The sequence below is a fragment of the Lonchura striata genome, chromosome 5, assembly GCF_050655825.1.
Source record: "Lonchura striata isolate lonStrDom1 chromosome 5, ASM5065582v1, whole genome shotgun sequence".
NCBI lineage: Eukaryota > Metazoa > Chordata > Aves > Passeriformes > Estrildidae > Lonchura > Lonchura striata.
This window is the reverse complement of record NC_140707.1, coordinates 38365641-38387659: the sequence shown is the minus strand read 5'-3', so window position 1 is coordinate 38387659 and position 22019 is coordinate 38365641. Positions and strand designations below refer to the sequence as shown.

At 40.7% G+C, this 22019-nt stretch overlaps 1 protein-coding gene across 25 annotated transcripts in view; it reads left to right on the top strand.

Annotated features, from left to right (window-relative positions):
- Window positions 1-724: 724 nt before the first annotated feature.
- Window positions 725-22019, top strand: part of PAPLN (papilin, proteoglycan like sulfated glycoprotein) — a 51509-nt gene continuing 30214 nt past the window's right edge. For 5 of the 25 annotated variants that reach the window (XM_077784139.2, XM_085581891.1, XM_085581890.1 and 2 more), the window contains exon 1: window positions 14154-14216. In XM_077784139.2, coding sequence (XP_077640265.1) covers window positions 14160-14216 — 57 coding nt within the window. In that variant the 5' untranslated portion in view covers window positions 14154-14159. The other 20 variants (XM_085581914.1, XM_085581904.1, XM_085581903.1 and 17 more) reach the window with 19 other exon arrangements.

The following is a 22019-nucleotide window of genomic DNA, read 5'->3' as shown; positions in this document are numbered from 1 at the left end:
AAGTCTGCTCAGTTATTTTTTTATTTCAGCATCTCAGGAGCTCATCTATTAAGTCTGTATGGGGTTAAAATTAATCCAGATGTGTTTACACTGCTTTAATGCAGTAGGCACAGCTGTTATTTGGATGTATCCTGGCTAGATTCCAACATGAGCAGTCACATTTTCCCTGTCTCTGCACTCCCTTGTAGCTTATCAACAAGAACACAAGAACTACAAGAACATTATTAAGTTTGGTATGTAAAAAAGAAACATTAATTGAGGATCCCACTGCTATGACAGGCATTTTAATGATTGGGTATTTATAAAGTCATCTGAAGTTGTGGGGGGTTTTGCCTTCTAGTTTTTGAACCTTTGGGAATTGGATTTCCAGCTTTTTCTTGCCAATGGGCTAAAAGATTTAAACTGATCTGAAAGTTTTGTTTATTCACAGAAGGCCAGGGCTTCAGGCATTGGTTTGACCAAATATCATGAAGGGTTAGGATATAAGGTGACACCTAGCAGGATGGCATTAGCCAGTAGCTAATTGAGAGTACAGGTGTTAAAAAAAAAGCACATGCTCATGTAACCACTTCGTGATGCAAAAGGAGAGATCACAGTTTGGCCCACAGCCCAAATTTATTTTTCTTGAGAGAAAAATTGAATCTAAAGAGGCAGGACAATAATTTCTATATTGCTAATTAAGCATTAACACTGTTCAATTTTTTTTTTCTCCTGACAAGGATAACATAAGTAGCCATGCACCTGCACCACCATTAGATGTTCTTCTGGGATGTATTTTGTCTTTCAATATCCTAGGGCTTCCCTGCTGTTTGGTGCAGGTGTTGCCAATTTGTGTTGGGTTTCCTGTTAGGGCTTATCCTTGTTTATTGTGGCAGTTAGCTTTGACAGGAAAGCACAGGATTGCTTTTGCTTGTGGAAAAGATGTGACTTTTATTTGAACTCTGTCTCCTGTGGGATGAGTAATGGTAGGATTTGAGCACTGTGTACCTTTCATGGCTAGCTGCTAGACAGGGATTGAACAGCAGTGAGAAGAGAGCCATATCCCTGGAAAAGAATTGCTTCTGTGTCTGATGTATTTATGAATCTGCTAGAAAACTTCCATTTGGAGCTGTGCACATCTAGGCTTGTCACCAGTTGGCAAGGATATTGTCCCTTTTGGTTATCTAAAGCAGCAACATGGCCAAGAGGACAGAAGTGATACCAGTTCTGGAGATTTCATTGCACATCTTGATGTCTTCCATGGAAGATCCAACCTGTGGAGTTACCTGAAAGTGGAAGCTTCATCTTTCCTTTGGAAAGCAAGGTTCTCTCTCTTATAGTTACAAATTAACTACTGATGAAAAAGGACTCTAAAACTGGAAGGCAAAACATAAAAGACCAGCCCAAACTTAAAACTTTAAAGCTATTCTCATAATCTGACAAACTTTGGTCATAAAATTAATTAGGGTTGAAATGCTCATAGCTGTTATAATTGCTGGACCAGGATCTATTTTTCTAGATCAGTGGTCTCTGTATTTCATTATTTATTTGTTTTATACTATGCAGAGGACAAAATCAATAGGGAGCAGATTTATCTGTTTGCAAAATAAAACAATGGCAACACACAAGTTGTTATGCAATGTTTTCTCTAGTATCCACATGATTAAAACCACAAGTTTTTCCTTGTAATGCATCCAACTAGATTCCTTTTCCTTTAACAGTTTTAATGTTGTTAAATTGTTCCTTCATGGGAGTTTTCAGGGGGTTTCTGAATTGCATGGCATTTGTTAGAGGGAAAAAAAATAGAGAAACCTGTGCTGCCATTGTCTTTGGTTAAATTCAGGTCTGTATCCAAATTACTGCTATTTTCAGATTTTAAGGGTCTGCTTAACTTTGCCTAGACCCAAATCTAGCTGTGAATTGTGTTTAAGTTCGAAGTTTCTTTTGTCAAAAGTTTATTTATGAACTGTGACTCAGGCTGTAGTTTTAAAGTAAATGTGAAGTTTAATTTTTTATTTCAGAGTTAAGAACTTACTGAAAATGAATACTGAAGGGATCTGTGGATAGCTGTCTCTCTTTTGATATGATGCCTACAGCTAAAATAAAACTACTTACAAAGGGCTCCGCCCCTGCAACAACTTTAGGCACAGTTTGGAGCTCATGTGCGTGCTCACACACAGACTACAGAAGCTAGAAACAATTCCAAGGCAGGCGTGCCTGTGTGCATGCTTACGGCGCTGGCTTCCCAAAGCAAAAGTGAAAACTCTTGAGAAGAACCTGAGAGGCTGAAGGGGTTAAATGAAACACAACTCTGCTTTTCCCGTGCAGTAAGGATTAGTAACCAAACAGAAGCAAGAGAGAACAGCACTGGAGTGCCACTGTTTCAACAAGAAATATTGGTAAGTAAGCTCTGGAGCTTGAGTGCAGTGGGTCTCCAACTTTTGTGCTCACCTGTCACAGCCACATGCAGAAGGTAGGAGTTGACTTTGTGTTCTGGGCTGTTCCTGGTCCCTCTACCTGGATATCAAGTTTCTAGTAGTCTTTTCAGTGCTGTTCGTGCTCTTTAAACTATTTTTTATTTCCCACCTTTTTTTCTTTCCTTTCAGTTTAAAGAGTACAGGGGAGAGACCAGAGTCCTCATGACTGCAAAATGTTATTTCTCAGAAGGGAGGGAAGAAGATGCTCCATGAGTTTGGTGCATCGGTTACTGCCGGTGGGATTTTCCGTGCCCGCAGGTGCCGCTCCTGGCGCTGCGGCTGGCGGAGCAGGAGGTGCCCGGGAGGAGCGGAGTGCCGGGATGCGGGGCGAGCCCGCTGGCGTCACACGCACGCTCCCTCCGCGCACGGTGCGAGGCAAGGCCGCGGAGGGCAGGAACGGCGTTCTGGCACGCGGGAACAAAAGCCGGCCTGGCTGCTGCGACTCCCGTAGCCCCTGGCCATGACCCGGAGAGCTCCGCGGCCCGGCAGGTGCTGCGGGCGGGGCGCGGCTCCGCGCGGCGGCGGTGCTGGCTCCGCTGCCTGAGGGCAGCTGGGACGGAGCCCCGGCCCAGCGATGCCCTGGGAGCCCCCAGACCTGTCTGTGCTTCTCGGGACCGGGTCTCCCGCCCCGAGGGAGCCCGAGGTGTGAGGCAGGCCGAGGTGGCAGCTCCATGGATCCAGGGAGCGGTCGTGGCACGGAGGAGGCAATGGTCTGGAAGCAATGCGGGAGGGCAGCAGGTTTGCCTGGTGCACGGGCTGCTCCTTGTGAGGGGGTGGAAGTGGAGGAGCAGGTGATTTGAAACTGCGTTTCAAAAAGGTAATGCTAGCTTTGAATGGAGTCCCTAGGACTAGGAATAGCTAGTATTAGTGAAGGAGCTTAGAGAGATGGTGTGTTTCTTTAGATCTGCCTGTCGAGACCTTAAAATGAGTTTGTAAACCCCTTTGTTTGTTACTTTGGAAAGTCTCTACACAAACACGCATTTACGCTTCCTGCATTGTACGTATGAGGCCTTTCAACTGCTCCATTGTACACTGGCCTGCAGCTTATATAATTTTATCCTGGCTTCCCAGAGATGCACCACACACTTTAATGCCAGAGCATTCCCATTCTCTGCAGACAGAGCAGCCATAAAAAGCCATTCTCTCTGAGCTGCAGTGTGAGGATGAGCCAATATGCTGCACAGCTGTGTGTGTATGGGACAGCATCAGTCTGGGCTTCCAGGGCAGATGCTCTGCTCTTACAGGGAGCAAAGGGAGGTGCTTGTAATGAGGAACAAGGGTGGATAAAGTCACCAAGTGTCTTTGGTATGGCATTAACTTAAACTAATATTTGTTCACATCAGTGAATGAATTGATTGGTAAAAGGAAAAAAATTAAAACAGAGCAAATTTGCTATCTCTGGAACTGTTGTGCTTTTTTTCTGTCTACCGTGAGATAATTGAGACTTCTATTTTGGGTCTGTTTTCAGGTTCTTGTGCACTGTGAAGTGTCCTGACACCTTAAAGGTGTTTGGTTTTGAAATATATTTTCTCCTTGAGTTTAATTGCTTGATGGGATCACAGAAATGCTGGGGTTGGGATTGTTTCTTTGTAGCATTTGCCTATTCCAAATCTGTTTGCTAGTAAACAATCCACTCTGAATGTAGCATTTGATAGAAGATGTGTGATGAGTGATTTGAGGTGATTTTCCATCAAGGATGTAGAGCTTTGTTTGCTGGTCTCTATATGTATATATGTCAAAAAGAATATTAGGTAAAAACCAAAATTGTCTCAATTTTAAGGGAACGTAGCCACCACTGTGTAAAGAACTTAGGGAATGGATGATTGCAAATGTTGATGTTCAGTAAGTGCAGTAACTTCTTATGCAGATCACTTCCCTTTGGTTTTGGGATGGGTTTTCTCAGATCCAGCTGCTTACCAGCTTGGTAAAGGAGAATGCAGGTAGATCTCACCTAATCTGGCTGCTTTAGGGATTAATTGCTTCTCAATTTAGGCACCAAGATTCTTTTGGAGTCTAGGTGAATGGCCATGTCCAGACTTGCTAAAAGGGTTAAGAAAATAGGAAAGCAGCTACGTTGTTGCAACTGCTTTTCTTGGTAGCACTTTTTGAGTCAAAGGTGCAAAGTTTTTTGGTGGTGCTTTTTTTTTGGTTGTTTTTTGGTGTTTTTTTTTTGGGGGGGGGTTTCTATTAAAATAGGAAATCTGAGAGAAAAACAAACAAACAAACAAACAAAAAAACACATCCAAAAAAACCTCACCCCTAATCTTGACTGTGGACCCTTTCTTCTGAATATAGAGTAAATAAGGCAAAATACTGTTCTGTGCCTCAGGACATGTAGAGCTTAGGCTACCAGAAGGCTTTCTGTTTGTTCAGTGGGGATCTTATATGTTAATAAGATGTTAACCATTTTGTTAGTTCATATATATACCTAGTGACTTATAATACACAGCAAACAAACAGCTTTTTTGTAAGAGGATGGGAGCTCTGTTTGGTATGAGAACAGCACCTTGAATACCCAGGATGCAATTACAGTAGTCCTCACAATTACAGTAGTCCTCACAATTAGCATTTCAGGCTCATCATCAGCTGAATGTTTTCCCAGTGGCAGACTGATGCTCAGTGAGCACCAGAGGAAATAGGTTGCTTTGCTCTTAGGTCTGTGGGAAGGACGATGCAGAAGTGCTGTAAGCCCCGCAGTGTACCTGGCACAGCTACTGAGCCAGTGATGGATGATTGCTTGGATTCAGGACAGTCATTTGCAGTTATGCCCACTGTATGATGGACTTGTCAAATGGATTTATTTCTCTCAAAACTGATGCTCTGCTGGATACACCTTCACAGGCTAATTTTTAGCACTCCTGGATCTGAACTGCAATTTGTTGTGGTCCAGTCTTGTCTTGGACAATGAATAATAAGGGTTGCTAGATGTTTGGGAAGGGACTTCAGTATAAAAGTAATTGCGTGGGTGTTACTCATATGCATAGCCTACGATCAAATAATTTGTTTATGCTTTCTCACACAGCAATAAGCTCACCTTTCTGACGTGCAGATGTGATGTGTAGAAAACAAGTGCCATCCACAGATTGTTTATTTCTCTGCCTAGCTCTTAAGGCAGTAATTGGAGGCTCTGGTTTGGGCATCTGTGGGAGAAACATGCTTCAGACCAAAGAACCAATTTATTTTTAGATCACACCATTGTCGTTTTGCTGTGATCACACCATCAAGCATGTGCTTCCTTTGAGAGCTCTCCAGGCACTGCAGTGTGATCACACCCTCCTAAAATAATTTTTTATGAAGTTAATTTTTAGTGACAGATGAAAGATGCTAGGGCCAGTATTCTCAGAGATAGCAGGCCTAATTCCAATAGCACATATCCTCCCTCCTAAATTTGTTAATCTAAAGTTCTGGTTTAGGTTGTGATTTTGTTTCTTTTAATTCACCTCATGTTACTCATCTTTCTCTTGCACAATAATATAAGCAAGCTCACATTTCTCTGGGAGAATTTAGCCTCATACCACTAAAAGTGTGTCTGCATCACTGTTTTAGGGGCAATTCCTTAGGGACAGAATGTACCCATACAAGTGTGGTGTGTTTGACATGTTTATATATATATATATATATATATATATATATATATATATATATATATATATATATATAAAACTGATTTAGCTTTAAATGAAAAATATTATCTTAACTTCCAGAAGCAATGTAGAGGCAGCAGCAATCAAAACCCACATGAAGTTCAGGGTAAATAGTCTCGTGGTTCCCTGTCTATTATTAGTCCTCCAGCAAATTTATTTAAAGGTTTTACAGGTGTTCCCTGTGCATATATACTACAAGCATACTGTTGAATGTAGTGCTAACATCCTCTCAGTAAGCAGAGATGGGAATCTTGCAAAAAGAGGCAGAGAAAAATTTACATGGTTTTAAAATCTCTTCTTGAAATAACACTCATTTTTTATTTTTTAACCCATTGCACATCACAAAAATTGCTGTGTTTATATTTAGGATGGAATGAAGTTAAATAAATTTGAAGCAATCTCCTAGCATGAGAATCCTTTCTTTTCCTAAAGGATTCTCAAAAATTTTAATTGTAAGAGATTAGTGTCATCTGGGTAATGTGCTCAGGTGGGGGTTGGGGAGTGAAGTCCCTCCCACTGTAAGTGAAGAGCAAGTTTGAGACCACTTGTGGAAACTGCATAGACACAAGTTTGTAGGGCCTGATGAGATGCATCTCGGGTCGTGAGGGAACTGACTGACGTGTTTGTCAAGCCACTCTCCATGATACTTGAAAAGTCATGGCAGTCAGGCAAACTCCCCAGTGACTGGAAAAAGGGAAACATTTTTCCTATTTTTAAAAAGAGGATAAAGGAAAGCCCAGGGAAACAAACACTTGTGAGTCTCCCTTCTGTACCTGGGAAGATTGTGGAGCAGATCCTCCTGGAAGCAGTGTGGAGGCATGCAAAACAAGGAGGTTATGCAAGACAGGCCAGCATGGCTTCACTAAAGAGCAAATCCTGCCTGCCCTGCCTGGTGTCCTTCTGTGATGGAGTGACTGAAGCGACTGACAAGGGAAGACTGACTGATGTCAGCTACCTAGAATTCTGTAATGCTTTTGTGGTGGGCCCATATGAAGAACATGGCAGTTCTCCTGGATGAAAGGCTGGACATGAGCTGTCAGTATTTGCTCACAGCCGAGAAAACCAACCACATCCTGGGCTGTATCCAGAGCAGGATGGTCAGCAGGGGAAGGGAGAGGATTCTCCTCTGCTGCCCTTGTGAGACCCCACCTGGAATAATGTGTCCAGGTCTGGGATCCTCACTATAAGAAAGACATGGAGCTGCTGGAGTGGGTCCACAGAAGGCCACAAGATGCTCAGAGGGCTGGAGCAACTCTTCTATGAAGAAAGGCTGAGAGGGCTGGTGTTGTTCAGCCTGGAGAAGAGAAGCCTCCAGAGGGATCTTATTGCTGCCTTCTGGTATATAAAAGGGAGTTAAAAAAAGATGGTGAGTCACTTTTTATGTCGGCCAGTAGTGATAGCACAAGGGGTAATGGTTCTAAACTAAAAGAGGGGAGATTTAGAGTAGATATTAGGAGGAAATTATTTATTGAGAAAGTGGTAAGGCACTAAAAAAGTTGGCCAAGAAAACTGGGTATGCCCCATCCTTGGAAGTGTTCAAGGCCATGTCAGAAGGAGCTTTGAACATCCTGGTCTACTGGAGGTGTCCCTGGCCAGGGCAAGGGAAGGTTGAACTAAATGATCTTTAAGGTTTCTTCCAACCCAATCCGTTATATTATTTATAAACAGCATCAGTGCTCAGTGTCAGGTGATATTTCAGGTCAGGCTAAATAACTCATAGAAATGAAGCTTAAGCTGTGACAGGACAGTAGTAAATGTAAAAGATGGTTAGCCATTCCTCTTCAATTATGCTAGTGTTTGGAGTATTATGTCCTTGTCATGTATTTTCCATAGGCAGTGTGTGGCTTCTTTTAGCAGTGTCTAAATCAGTCTGTGTGCTTGTCATTATCCCTACATGCTCCCAGATTTAATTAACAGCTAAGCACAGCAAGACTACCAAAATAGAAAGCAGAATCCTATCTTTACTCCTTATAATAAATCTCTTGCTGCAAACCTAATAGTGGGAGGCTAGTTGCATAAAATTGAATCTGAGCTGATATTAATAGGTAGTCAGAAAATTGCCCTCATGAAATACTGTATTAACTCTTGCAAAGGGCTGGCATAGTGGTTACATTTGCTTGGAAGATGGTGCTTCACTGACCTAAGAGTGAGATATATCACTGGGGAATTTGGAGAGCCAGAACAAGGCAGGTCTGCATCTTCCCCATCCACTGATAGGGTATGGTGTGAGGCCTTACTAGAATCTCTGTGTGTTAATCTTGCCCTTGAGCCTAATGCTTTTTCAGCTACTGTTTTGTGTGATTTCAGTATTCAGAGGCTTCTGTGGCTTCCCCAAGTGTTGCTGAATTTTACTGTAGAAGTCCTCTGTAAAAAATATTGTCAGTCTTTGTCAGCCACATGAAGTGATGGCCTGGCGCAGATTCGTGTTAGCAATCAGCCTGAAGGCTGAGTTGAAACCATTGATAGAGCAGGCTCGAAGATGCTTGTTTACCACTATTCAGTTCTCTAGCCAGCTGGTGCTCTGCTGCTGTACTAGTTATTAAGTTTTTCTAACTTTTTTTTTATTTAACAAGGTGAATTTAAAAAATATTCTAACTGAAAGTTTGTCTTCCATTATATGCATAGCATGGCTGAAAGTATATCTCAGTGGGATTACTTTCTTGATGAGGATTCTTCAACTTCTAACATATATTAGAATGAATTATTAAATCTGGATACCAATGGTAAAGACACCATCATAAAACTTCTGCTCAGGCAAGTTGTGTTTTCTTTGTTTTCTCCTCTTTCCCATTAAGCCCTTTCAGCCAATCCTGTGTTTGTACTCATTTATAAACATTTACCCTTTGCTTTGTATACAAGCAGCTCTTCATGGATTTGGTTCATGGCATGGTCAAGACAAAGGAAATTCATCATCATTCTGTTTTAACAAGCACATAGACATTATTTGGCTTATCTGCCCTAACCCAAAGGACATAAGATCTTTGAAAATTTGTCCAACACTAGGATGATTTACTGTGTTTGGGGAACAAAACAGGCATATTAAGAAGTATCTTGAATGTGATATCATCTGCCTAAAGTTGTGATTTATCTCCTTGTTCCTCTAGGCTGTGTGATGTGGTCCTTGTGCTCTCCTCACTAGGCTCACATCCTAAGCAAAGGGGAGGTTTTTCCCTATCCTTGATCCCTGTTCCACGGAGCCCCTTTGTCTCCCCACCTTCATCTTAGCTTCTTTCTCTGTGTGTATATTTTTCCTTCTTAATTCTTCCAGCAAAAACTTAAAAGGTGCTTCTCAGTTGTCAAGGCAAACAAAAGCAAGCTGGAACAAAGATATGCTGGGTGGTTTTTAGAGCAAAGCAAAAATCATAATGTCTTTAGAAAATGTATTGAATCTAAAAGCTCAAAGACTTTGCTCTCAGTCAATGATTCAAAAAATTTCTGTCAGTGAATAACAGGATGATGATATGTTGCCCATTCTGGCTTCCCACCTCCTTCAACCAAATTTCTAAAAATATAACATCAAAGTGAAATCTGATGTGTTAAATGGGAGTGAATGGAGGAAAGGGAAGAAATTTCTGAAAACCTGTGTGTAGTGGGATCCCTGTGGCAACATCTGTTTTAGTGCTGGATGTGCTAAACTTTACAATAAGCCATTTCTGTTGATATTGCAGCAGGTAAATATTTATTGCCAGGGTAGCCAACCACTATTTCAGAAGCTGTGCATGCAACTGTGCAGCTGTCAGGGTTACTTCAAAGGAAATGATATATCCATACTGGGTAATTCAAATTCCCAAAAGGGAGATGAAATTACTTGTAAGGACCTTCCAAAGTCAGTAATGCTGTGTGGCTTTGCCACTTACCTGCATGTCCAGCTAAATCTCATCTAGCTTACACAAGCAGGAGTCCTGAATGAGTCTTTTTGCCTTCTGCCTATGAACCACTCCTAGAATAATCCCTGACCCACAAATGTGATATGTGACTTTGGCTAAAGATGATTTAGAAATGTGGTTCACATGCCAAAGAAGGCTGATCTGTCTTGTGTGCTAAACAGAGAATAACACTGGCTGTCCAATTATTTTCGAAAAGAATAGAGAAAACCTGATAAATGTGTGAGCAATGGAGTTCATGAAACTTGTTTTATTCTGGCTTTGTGATCTGATTCTGTAGTGCCTAAATAGCTTAAGTTCTTGCTTACACAAGGATAAGTTATTCATAACATTACTTATAAGTTTGTATTTCCTTCCTGTTGAAAAGAAAAAGTCATCGTCTTTACATCATCATTACAAGTTCAACACATCTCTTCATCCTGGTTCAGTATCTTTTCCCTCAAAATGTAACTTCATTGCTTTTGAGACCCTGAAATTAGACAACTGATTCCAAGTTATTTTTCCATATATATACCAGCAATGTAGGTCTTGTTTCCCCAAGAACATGGATGTTGAGAGGTTGCTTGAAAAAGTGGCCAAGTTTAAATAAGCAATTTTATTTGTGCATTGGAAGGCAGGATTTACACACATAAAGTAAATATAGGAGTCATTAAAACTGTCCTTGATTCTAAAACATATTCCTGGTCTTCATGAAGATTTGACTGATCTTGCTAAAGCTGCCTGGCCCTGGATAAGAGTTTCAAACTAAATAAAATATTTTTACAGCAGATCACTGCTGGCTCCACTATAGAGAAGTCTCCAAGTCTGCCCATCTGTCTTTTCTAGAACTTCTGTTTGTACAAACTTCTGTTTGTAAAGACAGAAGCTTCTTTCTGAAGTGGGCTCCGTGTTAAGCCCTCAAATAAGGGTGCTTATCCCTGTTTCCAGTGGTAGTGGAGTTCTTGTGTTCTGTTCAGTTAGGAAATTCCAGCTATCTCCTCTGTGGTCCTCTCACCCTCCTGTTTTGGAATAGAAGGTTCCTGAGCTGTTAAAGTTAAATCCCAGTGTGAATTTCTCCAGTGTTTGGAGAAGCTTGGGTCAGCATCTCCTACAGAAAACAGTCCAGAGCTCAACTCTGAAGCTGGTTCTTTTCGACCAAGCTCACAGATGGCTGGAACCACTCCTGACTTTATTCGTCTCACCCAAGCAGTTAATTCCAGATGTGACTGCCTAGACAATTTGAATCTCTTCTGGTGTATGGGCAGAGGTTTCAGCTAGGCACACCTCTATTTCTGTTTGTTCCTTTCTTGTTGTGAACTCATAAACCCTATCCCTGAGATAACTTCATATTTTAGCACTACGGCAGGAATTCCTCCTTGTGAGCTTTCCAGCAGCTGTTCCATAGCTTGAGCATAAAGTCACCATTTCCCCTCAGGCTCTGCTGCTATTTCTGGGTGGAGGAGGGGTGGAGATGCTGTTCTAGCACACAGTGGGAAAAGGGAGATGGGGAGGGTTGAAGAAAACTAGAGAAGGGCAGGAGGCTCAGGGAGCAGCAGCTGCTGTTGTTACAAGTGAAAGAACTGCAAAACACTGTGCTTTTCATTCCTTCCCCTGCATACCCAGCCTGCAGTGAGAAGAATGGTGAGTGAGCAGAATAAACACATACTGCTGTACCCCAGGTCCTACAAGGAGGTAAAGGGCCATTAAATCCAGAAACAGAACTTGACCCTTTTTTTAAGGTTTCAGACAGATTCTTCAATCCCATCTGTTGTGGTTGAAACTAAGGTGAAAGGAATCAATGCTGAATCCTACATCTGATGAAACTTTTAAAATAACAAGTTTGTTGACACTCAGTAATCAAATACAGGATTTGTTTTCCACTGGGGAATTTTATAGGATACAGATGCTCCTGTTCTTCCTTCTGCTGATCCTTCCTGGAATCTCTTGACCAGTTTAATCGATCTGGATGGTCTATTCATTTTAATTCAAAATTTGGGACATATGATAGCAATTTCCATACAAGTGAAATGGTGCAAAAGTACAAACAAGCACCAGAGCTGTAACCTCTCACTGCTTTGGTGCAAATGGTTGCCCCATACATGGGGTTCTGACTCTACTGGTCTCCTCAGAGAATCTTTTTCTGCTGCCTGGCCTAAAAACATCCAATGGAAAATGGGAGCACCGCTAGCCCTAGTGACCTGCTCCTCTAGCCTCTTCTTCAGGAGCCTCATGTGGTCCCAGCTCTCTGTCTGCCTCTTGGTAGAAAGAGCTGAACAGACAGTTCATTAGCAGCAGAACAAGGGTTTGATTTTCAAGGCCATATCTGTGGAGCTGAGAGGTGGCTGGAAATGCAATATATGAGAGAGAAGTGCTGGGAAAGAGATGATTTTTTTTCCTCTTGGTAGCAGGAATAGGAGCTGATGTCAAATATAACACCATTCAAGGAAGATGCTGCTTTCACAGTGCCTTTTCCTAGTGCTGTGGGCCATTATAAGGTCATTCAGGAGAACTTTGCTACTTGGGTATACAGATCTTGTAGCAAAAGGGTCTCTTCTTGCCTGTGCTTCCCTTAAGAAAGGGTAGGATGCTTGGTAGGGTTGTGACAGAGATACAGCACAGAGAGCATTCTTGACGTCTTCTAGAGGGTATCCCCAGGTTGTTTCTCCCTGATTTGAATAGGAAGAGTAGTAGTAGAACCTGTGGGTGATGGAGGATACAAAGTCTTCCCTCATTTTCCTAAGAATAACTAAACCAAAATTAATTATAGCCTTTTCATATAAAAAGCTCCTATATCTTCATTTTCTTATGGTGCTCAGTATCTAGGGAGAGAAGTATCAGTGCTTGTTTTCCCGATTCCACTTTCCCTGCTCATTACTATTTTGCAGAGACTGATGCAACTGATTTTTTTTTTAGTAGCTTTTACATCTGAAAGTATTTAAGAACAAGCTTTTTATTCTCAGCATGGTGAATGTTGGGAGTGTTAAAATCCATGGTATATATGGACTTGGAGAGTTGTAATAAAATCTGTTCATTGAGGCCTAAGACTATAAGAAAAATGGCTACCCATCATAAAGCAACTTGAAATATTCAAATACCAGATAAACTAAATTTCATTTTGGGTATTTCTTGGTTCTGATGTCATATCCTCATGCAACAATGACTTTATGTCAATGTTATCACTGTTAAAAGTGATACACATTCTGTATTTTATCTGGATTTAATAGGCCAGGCTAAAGGAGCTATATATGAAGTTTTAATATTAAAACAGATATTGTTACAAGGACTGACTAAATAAACATTTCTTCCTTGATGCTTTTGCATACTGTGAAAGGAAAATTTTTTCTTTTACCTTTCGTTTTCCAAGTTAGAAAGAAGCCCAAACTAGATAAAACTGCTAGGAATATCTAGTCTGACTTTTTTTTTTTTTTTTCCCCTGGGCTTAACTGGTCACAAGGTCATTAGAAAACGGTGATGAGAAAGAGTCCGATTGTAGTGGCTGAAGTGTCCCTGTCACAGCTGTGAGCTCTGGTGTGTGGTGGTTGGTGTCGCTGCAACTGAAAAGAGGAAGGGTTAAGTAGCAACAGGGAATGTACCACCAAAGTATTGTGGTCTAAAATGTGGATGATGCCCCAAATTTAGGAGCTATTGTATGTTGCCATACCAGCCTACATGACCTGATCTCCTTTCTTGCTCTGCAGACGGACATAACTGGTCATGGTGGACTCTAGCTACAACTGTCCATCATGAATTGTTGGATTTTAAACAGGCACAACCACACAAGATGAATGTAGGGTACAGAAATTTTAACTGTGGAATTTTTTACCTTGGGTTGGTTGAAGTCATTGCAATCCTCATGTATTTTATCAGGTGTATACATAAAGGGGTGGGAGGGCAGACATGCAACAGCATGCACCTTCCACTGTGCCTGGGGATGGTGTTCTCATAATACCAGAGGAAAGTTCAGGGAAATACCCGTTCTCAGTAATTATATCCTGGCTTTCTGTGCAGGGTAATTTCAATCTTTGCAGATGCCTTCATCTATCCAGGGAGCTGAGTGGTAAAACTGCTTTTTTCCTCTCCCCTTGATTTTACTTCCACCTCCATTTTTACTTCATGATATTGTATCTTTTCCACCAAACAAACAGCAAAGAAGCAAGCAATCCTGGTGAGTAATTTTTCTGTTCCCACAGGCAGAGATGAAGAATCTGTTCCTTCTGCTCATGCTAACAATGACACCACCTTCTGCATTTTCAGTGAGTAAATATTCTTCTGAACACTGTTATAAGAAATGAAAGATACTTCTGTTAAGAACTGTCAACATCTGTAACTCAAATGCTTTGTAGAAAATATTTCTGAAAGAGCTAATTGGTTCAAGTCATCAGGCCTATTGTGGCACATCTTATGAAAAGTCTAACATGGCAATTAAATAATAGAATTCTGGTCATGCCTTTGGTTCTAGGGATGTTATCTGCAAGGCAGTAATTGCTGTATCCTGCTTCAAAGCTAGAGAGACTTATCACTTGAAATAAAGAGAATGGATTTTTGGTTAACTTATTTTTCTCTTTTCCTTGGTCTTAGAAGTATAAGCCATGTGGTTTAGCTTTGCTAGGAGAAGTTACTTTATGTTAAGCCGATGTGATATTATCAGAAAAAGAATGCAGCAATTACAAACTGGGATTCCTGTTCTTTCTGAGTGAGAAGCAGGATCTCTCTGAAGCTTGAGAACTGTTTCCCTGACTTGAAGTTAAACTTTATTAGTGAGTTGGTCATCTAAGGTAAAAGATGACCTGCAGAGAACAGTGAAAGTGTTAGCAAAGAAAGATATTACATGTTTGTTAGGTGTAAAGGAAAAGAGAGTGGGGGAAAAAAGAGGCAATTATCACTTGGAGTAAGTGTTTTGTTTTCTAGGCCACCTTTGAAGATCAGGGATGAGAGAGAAATCAAGCAGAGTTTGTTGGTTGTCATATTTTCTCTTACAGATGGAAATATACTTAAATGAGTGCTTGCTGTCTCACATCTAAAAAAAAAAAAAAAAAAAAAATCATACTGTATGTTAAAGGGACCAGAAATGGAATATATTCTATTCAGTTCATCTGTTCATCTGCCTATTTCCAATTTGGAGATTTTGGTGATTTTTTTTTTTTTTTTTTTTTTTTGGAAGGGCTACTACTGAAATACCCTGAGACTGTGAAGGCTGACATTTCTCTGTAGCCTTAGATTCCTACCTCCTGCATGCAATCAGTAATTCCTCTTGAAGCTGTGCTGAATGAAAGAAGTTTTGCTTGGCCACCGCTGAAGTATGTCAGTTTCTCTGACATACTGGATCTGTCCAAGTAATACATTTCCTCTGAACACTGTTTCTTTATATGGATCTGCATTTCTAGGTTGAAATGCTGCTTTTTAATTTATTCTGAATAATTTAACATTGTTATTGTTTAAAGTGCTAATCTATTGAATAAACTTTTAGATGTCTTAACCAGCTTTAACAAAGGGCAGAAGGTGCACAAGGACATCAAAGTTAAGGTCATACAGAAACAGTAAAAATTACTGTGAGGACAGAGAAAAAGGAGATTTTACTGTTATCCCTATGGAGGGAAAGGGAGAAAACATGCACAAGAATAATTTTTCCAGGTAGAACCAGCTTGATTTGCCCTATAACGTGTCTACAGCTATGTCATGAGCACGTGTCTAGAAAAAACATTAAATATAGGCAAATATCATTTCCCCAATACACTTCCAGTATATGAACCCTTTCAGCTTGAGATGTCTCTGTCTCTTTCCTGAATTTGGTCAATGCCTCCTTAAATCCATAATACCAAGATCCCGCTCTTGAGAGCTAAATATCAACTATCATTAATTATTAATTAATAATTAATAAATAATAGCATTTTGGGATAGGACTTGTGTTTCCCCTGTGTGTCACTTAAGTTGCCTACATTAAATCTCCACTGTAATTTTAGTGATAAATTGCTAATACTATAATGTTTTTCCATATTTCTTTGCAGTATGTTTCTGATTTTCTGTTGTCCTTTACTACCCTATATTACCCTTATCATCTGCTTTCATTACTTCTGTGGTTTTGGCATAACTAGTAAATGTGTTGAGGCATTCTGGTTCCTTATGGAATTCTGCTGCTAATGTCAGGTCTTGCAGTGGATGGAGATTTTACTCCTGCTTTTGTCTTTGGGCCACTTGCTCATCATCCATTGAACAATTGTCCTTCTGACTGCTTAATTTCCTTCAAAGCTTTAGGTGAAGGATTTTTTTGAGAAGTTTTTTGCAAATCTGAGTGTATCTAGCAGAGTACCTTTGTTAATGTATTTGTGAATTGAAGAACTGCAATATTCTTAAAAGAATTTAGAATGTTCTAAGAACTGCAATCTTCTAAGAAGAAGAAGAATTTGCCTTTAAAAGTCTTACTAACTTTTTCCCAAACATCCTGTATTTATGCAGGTGCCTGCTAGCTCTGTTCTTTGTTATAACTTCTATTAATTTATCAGCTGACGTCAGTTTTACACTCTGTGAATGTACAGTTCCATAGGTTCCCCTGGGATAATTTTGTAAACTGGTGTCAGATTTTCCACTTTCCAATAATCACATGTCGAAGTGGATTTAGCTGAGAGGGTTGTCTGCTAGTATGTAACAGTTTATCCATTTCAACCTTGAGTTCCTGTTAGGCCCCTTGGATAAACAACTTCTAGTGACTTCATACTGTGTGTTTTGTCCACTTTTCCAAATAAGTTTGGGGTCATAAAGTTTACTCACAATCATCCTCTTTGTAGAGTTTTCTGAATGTGCTCCATTTCCTCCACAAGGATTCCAAGAATTAATTTGACTTCTCTGCAATGCCTGTATCTTTTTAGAGTTCTTTAAATTCTCTCCTCATCTCCAGGCCACCCAGAGTTCCTGGAACCTTTTCATTTCTGAAAAGAACTGGTACCTGCTCTGCCTGCTGCCCAGCAACGGGGCACAGAGCCATGGGGCAGCATGTCCCTGGCTGTGCCGTGCACCAGGCATACACCATGTCCTCCCAAGCTGACAGAAAATCTATGGGTGTGGAAGGAGCTAGCTGTAGGGTGGGACAGCCCAGAGAGGTGTGCTGAAGAGTTGAAGAGGGAACATGGAACCATGAGAGAGTTGGTTCAGTGATGTAGGGAGAATCTTAAGTGTTTTGAGAAAATGAAGGTATCAGGGAACTGCTGGATTCTACTGGTTTTGTTAGAGGGGATATGCTAACGAGCTATGGCTAGGGTGAGAGTGGAATGAAAGGAGATGTACACAGTGAGTGTAAACCACAAGCCATTTAAGCTAACAAAGCCTTTTTTCCCTCATCTCCGTAAAGCAACTTGTGTTAATAAGATAGTCACTTCTTCTGCACCACTTTGTATTTTGCTTCCTGCTGTCACTATCTTGTTCACTTTCATTCTTGTTTTTCTATTTTACTCAAATACAATTCTTTGATTGCTTATTCATTATTCATAGAAATGGTACTTGGCATTATTCTCCTTCAAGGCTCTTTGCAAGCCTGCTGTGTCTGTGCCAAGATGAATGGTTAAGATAGAATTAGAAAAATATTCTTTGCTGATGTGATTTGGATTCATTAGTTCTTTTTTGGTAGCATTTTTGGTTAATATCCTAGCTGGTCGCAGATGAAGCCATCTTGAAAATGCATATTGGCATAGCAGCAAGTATCTAAATTATGAACATGTAACATATACTGAATGTTTTCAGCTCCCTTTCAATTAAGTTTGAGAGTTGAATACCACATGTCATGCAGAGCTTAGATATGTGAAAATATATTTTTGGTGGTCGTCATTGTAGTACTGGGTAATTTTTCTGGATATAGAAAGGAGAAGGAAATAGTTCGTATCCCAAAGAGCACATGGTCTAAGGACACAGTCCATGTGGGTTATTTTTGTTAGGGCCCTGAGGGTACTACTAGGCCTTACAGGCCCTAACTGGACTCTCCGCACCCAGCCCACTGCCCAGGACACCCTTTTAGGCTCCTGGGACTTCTGGCTCCTGTGTAGTTGAGGATCTGCACAACTCTGCCTGGCCAGCCATGGGCCCTGATGAGTCAGGCCCACCTGCAGTCCCAACTCCCAGCCTGGTTTCAGGTGGAGGTGCCCAGTTCCCAGGACTGGGGCTGCTCACTGGCTTGTGCTGCTCCCTGGTTTGTGCTGCTCCCTGGCTTGCTGTCCTGGGAGAGCCTTCCACTACTGGCCCACAGGGAACAGCCAACCTTTGGGGCACTTAACACTTTATTTCTTTTTCCCTTTCCATTATGAACTTTTCTCTGAGCAATTAACTTCTCCCTAAGCACTTATTATTCAATGTTGTCAAAGTTGCATTTTTTCACTGGAGACTTCTTACTTGCCAAGGCTTTGGCAATGAAACCATTATAGAAGTGATAGTGGTGATAGTTTTCTTTTGTAAAGTATTTGTTTTTCACCGTTCTCTCCTACATGTTTCCTAAATGTTGCTATAGTTCAGGGTGTGTCAAAATCAACATCAACCATATTTCAGAAACTATAAACACCAGAAAGTAGATATTCATCAAATAAAATGATGCAGTGCTATTTCAAAAATACTAAGAAAGGTTAAAGAGAGAGAGTCTGAGTTTTAAGCCATGGAAACACTATATAACTGTAACACCACATTACTTATCATTGTGAGCAATATTTGTTTTCAGTAGGTAACAGCTGAACAGAGCCTTGTTGTCAGCCTCTATTTCTTGCCACGTTCTCCCTGTCCACTCTGAGATTTGTATCTGATTCCAGTGGAACTTAGTAAGCATATGAAACAGCTCCAGAAGTCACAGTAACAACATTTCAGTGTCCAAAATGATGCTTCAGTCACACCTCAATAGGCCAAAGCTGTGCAACCTTCTGGGCTAAAAGTGACCACTGGCCTTGTCCGAAACCTCTCGGGCATAGCGTGGTTATCAGTAACCACATGCTTTGAGTAGTGGCTGTTGGAGTAGTGCAACAGGATATTTTGTTGCTGCTCGTCAGTCTGGAAAAGCAGCACCAAAAAAACCCACAAAATAACCCAGGGTGACTATCTCTGAGTCCTGAAAGGTGCCCAAGGGGCAAGGGGTAAGAACTTACCTGGGATGTAGGTTGTTGGGATGTGTGACTGCAGAGCTTCATTGCTCACTTGGGACTGTATAGTAAATTGATGTTTCCTTTGATAGCTTGCTAGTATTTGAGTTGCAACAAGGCACTAGGAAATTGTTCCCACTGAATCACTTCTCCAAACTGGTGATATTAACTATGTGGATTGCTGCATGCCTGCAATGTGTTTGCCTGGGAAGCACAGTCCTCTTCCCATGCATAGTTTCCTATCCATCTCATCAAACTGACTGGAAAGTCTTTCAAGGACACCCTTTAAAGTGCTCCTACATAGTGCCCATTCATAGCTTCTCTTCCAGTACATGTGTCATACACAAAAATAAACATTACATGGTATATAATAAGCTATCTAGTACACTTTTCCAGAATTCTTTTGTTTGCCTGTGATGCATACTGGAACTGTCTTTGCAGATGAGGTCTGGAGGTCTAATGACTCAGAGGCATAGCTCTTGACTTGCTGATGATGTCAGATGCAGTTGGCCTGGTAACAGCAGATGCTGCAACTACATCAGCAGTTCTTCTGTCTAGGAACTGATGAAAGCAATGCAGTGTTCATAAAAATAAAATCCTGGCCTTCTAAACTTGTATACCACAGCAGCCTGTATGCAAATGGACCCTGAGAGCCCACAGTGCCAGGGTCATGGGCAATATCAATATTCCCAGAAAGGATGCATTGCTGGTGTCTCAACTGGTGATAAAACTAGACATGGACAGAGCAGTTGGGCATTAATTGACTGCTCTTTGGGGAATTTTTAGAAGTCAAGAAAGATGGTTGTGTGCATTTTCTCTTTTCTCTTGAAACAGTAAAATATATACTTTATGCAGATAAAGAATCTACATTCTTGTATGAATGTCAAGCTGAAGCAAGGGAAGAATGGAACCAAATGAATTTGTAACAGTGATGAAGATTGTAGATTTTTCATTCTGAAATCCATGAGGGAATGGAATTTAGTTGTCCTGGCTGACATGAGATAAAAGCATCCCAGAGTCTGAAGAGAGCAGAAAGAGGCTTTTGGAATAGAAACTGTCTGACAGCATCTAAAACTGTCCTGTTGTCAGGTTATGTAATAATATATTTGTTATTATAAACATGCAGCTTTATCTTTGTTTGCCTACACATGTGCAGTTACTGAAGCAATGAGGACCATACACAGATTTCCAAATATGGGAGTTGGGCCCCTATTAAAATCTTTCTCTGACACTGTACAGCTTAGGGAGGATTCTTTTGTCTAATGCTCCTTTTGGGGTGTACATAAATGGAGTGATACTGAGAAAAATGATTGTTCATGCACTCTGTGTATGCATAAGCCTTAGAACAAAGAGTCCCTGCAGATTTTACTCTCTATAGAAGGAATAAATAATGCTAGTTCTGTAGGAGGGATATTGGAATATTTATCAGGGTGGTGTGTGTGTGTCAAGGAAGGGCTTTCTATCCTAATTGGCTTCCAGTAATCTGACTTTCAAATGCTCTTCCTTTGGATTTTTATCTACATGTTTCCTTCTCCCTTATGCTGACTGAAAGGTCCCTTGTTTCCAGGGTGAGCTAATACTGCACCTAAATCAGTCAGTTGATACAGAGGAATAAGACTGTGAGAAAGAGTGCTAGTGTATTTTATTCTTTTGAGGGTAAGGGAGGAGGGATTACAGGGAGAGAGGAATTAGGTGTCTGAAAGAAAAACTTGGGAAAATAAGATTGCTGAAAAAACCTTGCTGAAAGCTAAAACACTATTGTTGGGATTATGCCCAGAAAGGCAAATGAGAATGCAGGAGACAAACAGTGAGCTGAATATCTGGAGTGAAAGAGTGGGAGAAGGGTTTGGCACAGGATCAGGGAGATGTTGACTTGGCCAAGAGGAGGTATGTAGAAGTGGCTGTAACCTGGGCAGTGCCACTGAACAAGCAGGGCGAAGACAAACAGAGTTAATCTGAACCAGAGGTATTAGAAAAAAATGTGTGAAGAAAGGTAAGTAGCTGAGCTAGGAAGAAAGTGTTTCACATTAGAGAAATAGAGGTAATAATTTGGGGTGACTCTGCAGCTATATAGTTGTGGGTAATTTGGTAGTAAATGCATAGATATGATTGGCTAATATTTCTAATATTTCTGACTGTTCCTCTGCCAGAAGCAGGGAATTAAGGTGAAGTAAAGAAACAAGACTGTAGCTTGGACATACAGTAAGGCAGAGAGTGTGTGAAAAACTATAAAACCTGTCTAACTGACAAGGGTGGATTAACCCATGCATCTTGCCTGAGCTGGACTCACTGGATGATTTATTAGACTAGCTCCTATTTCTAGCAGAGGTTTGGATGTTTATGTGTGGAGGCAAGTTAGATCACATCACAATAATTTTTAACCTTTTTTTCTCTGCCTGCCCACTCTTCACTACAGCAAATGTCTCAGTGCCCAAATGGCCTGTACTACCTTTTCTCAGCAGTACAATTGTATACATAAACTGCCCTATATTTTGCATCTGCCCAGCAAACCCTGTTTTTACAGTGTCACTCACCAGGTAACCCTGCACTTAACTTCTTTTTTCAAGCAGAATTAATCCTTCTGAATCTTGAAAATATTACTTTTTCCCTTAAGATATTGCCATTCTTCCCACTAAACACACATGTCCTGCTGTATGTGGATCCCATCAGCTGCAGAAGGCCTTTTTTTTCTGAAAATATGATATTTCATATATTTTGAAGTCAATGTATTTTGGTTGGTTCCATCACACTTGTAAATTTTTGTCTATATTATCATGGTTATTTATCTTAATGTCAGTATTTGACTTTTTAAATACAAAATTAATAAGGGTTTTGCTAATGAGGGCCCAGACCTTTACATTGTCATTGGACACAGTTGGGTAAGGAGAATAAAGCTCCATATATGGAATTCTGTTGCACTAAAAAGTGTGTTCTGGGGCATTTTGTTCAGCT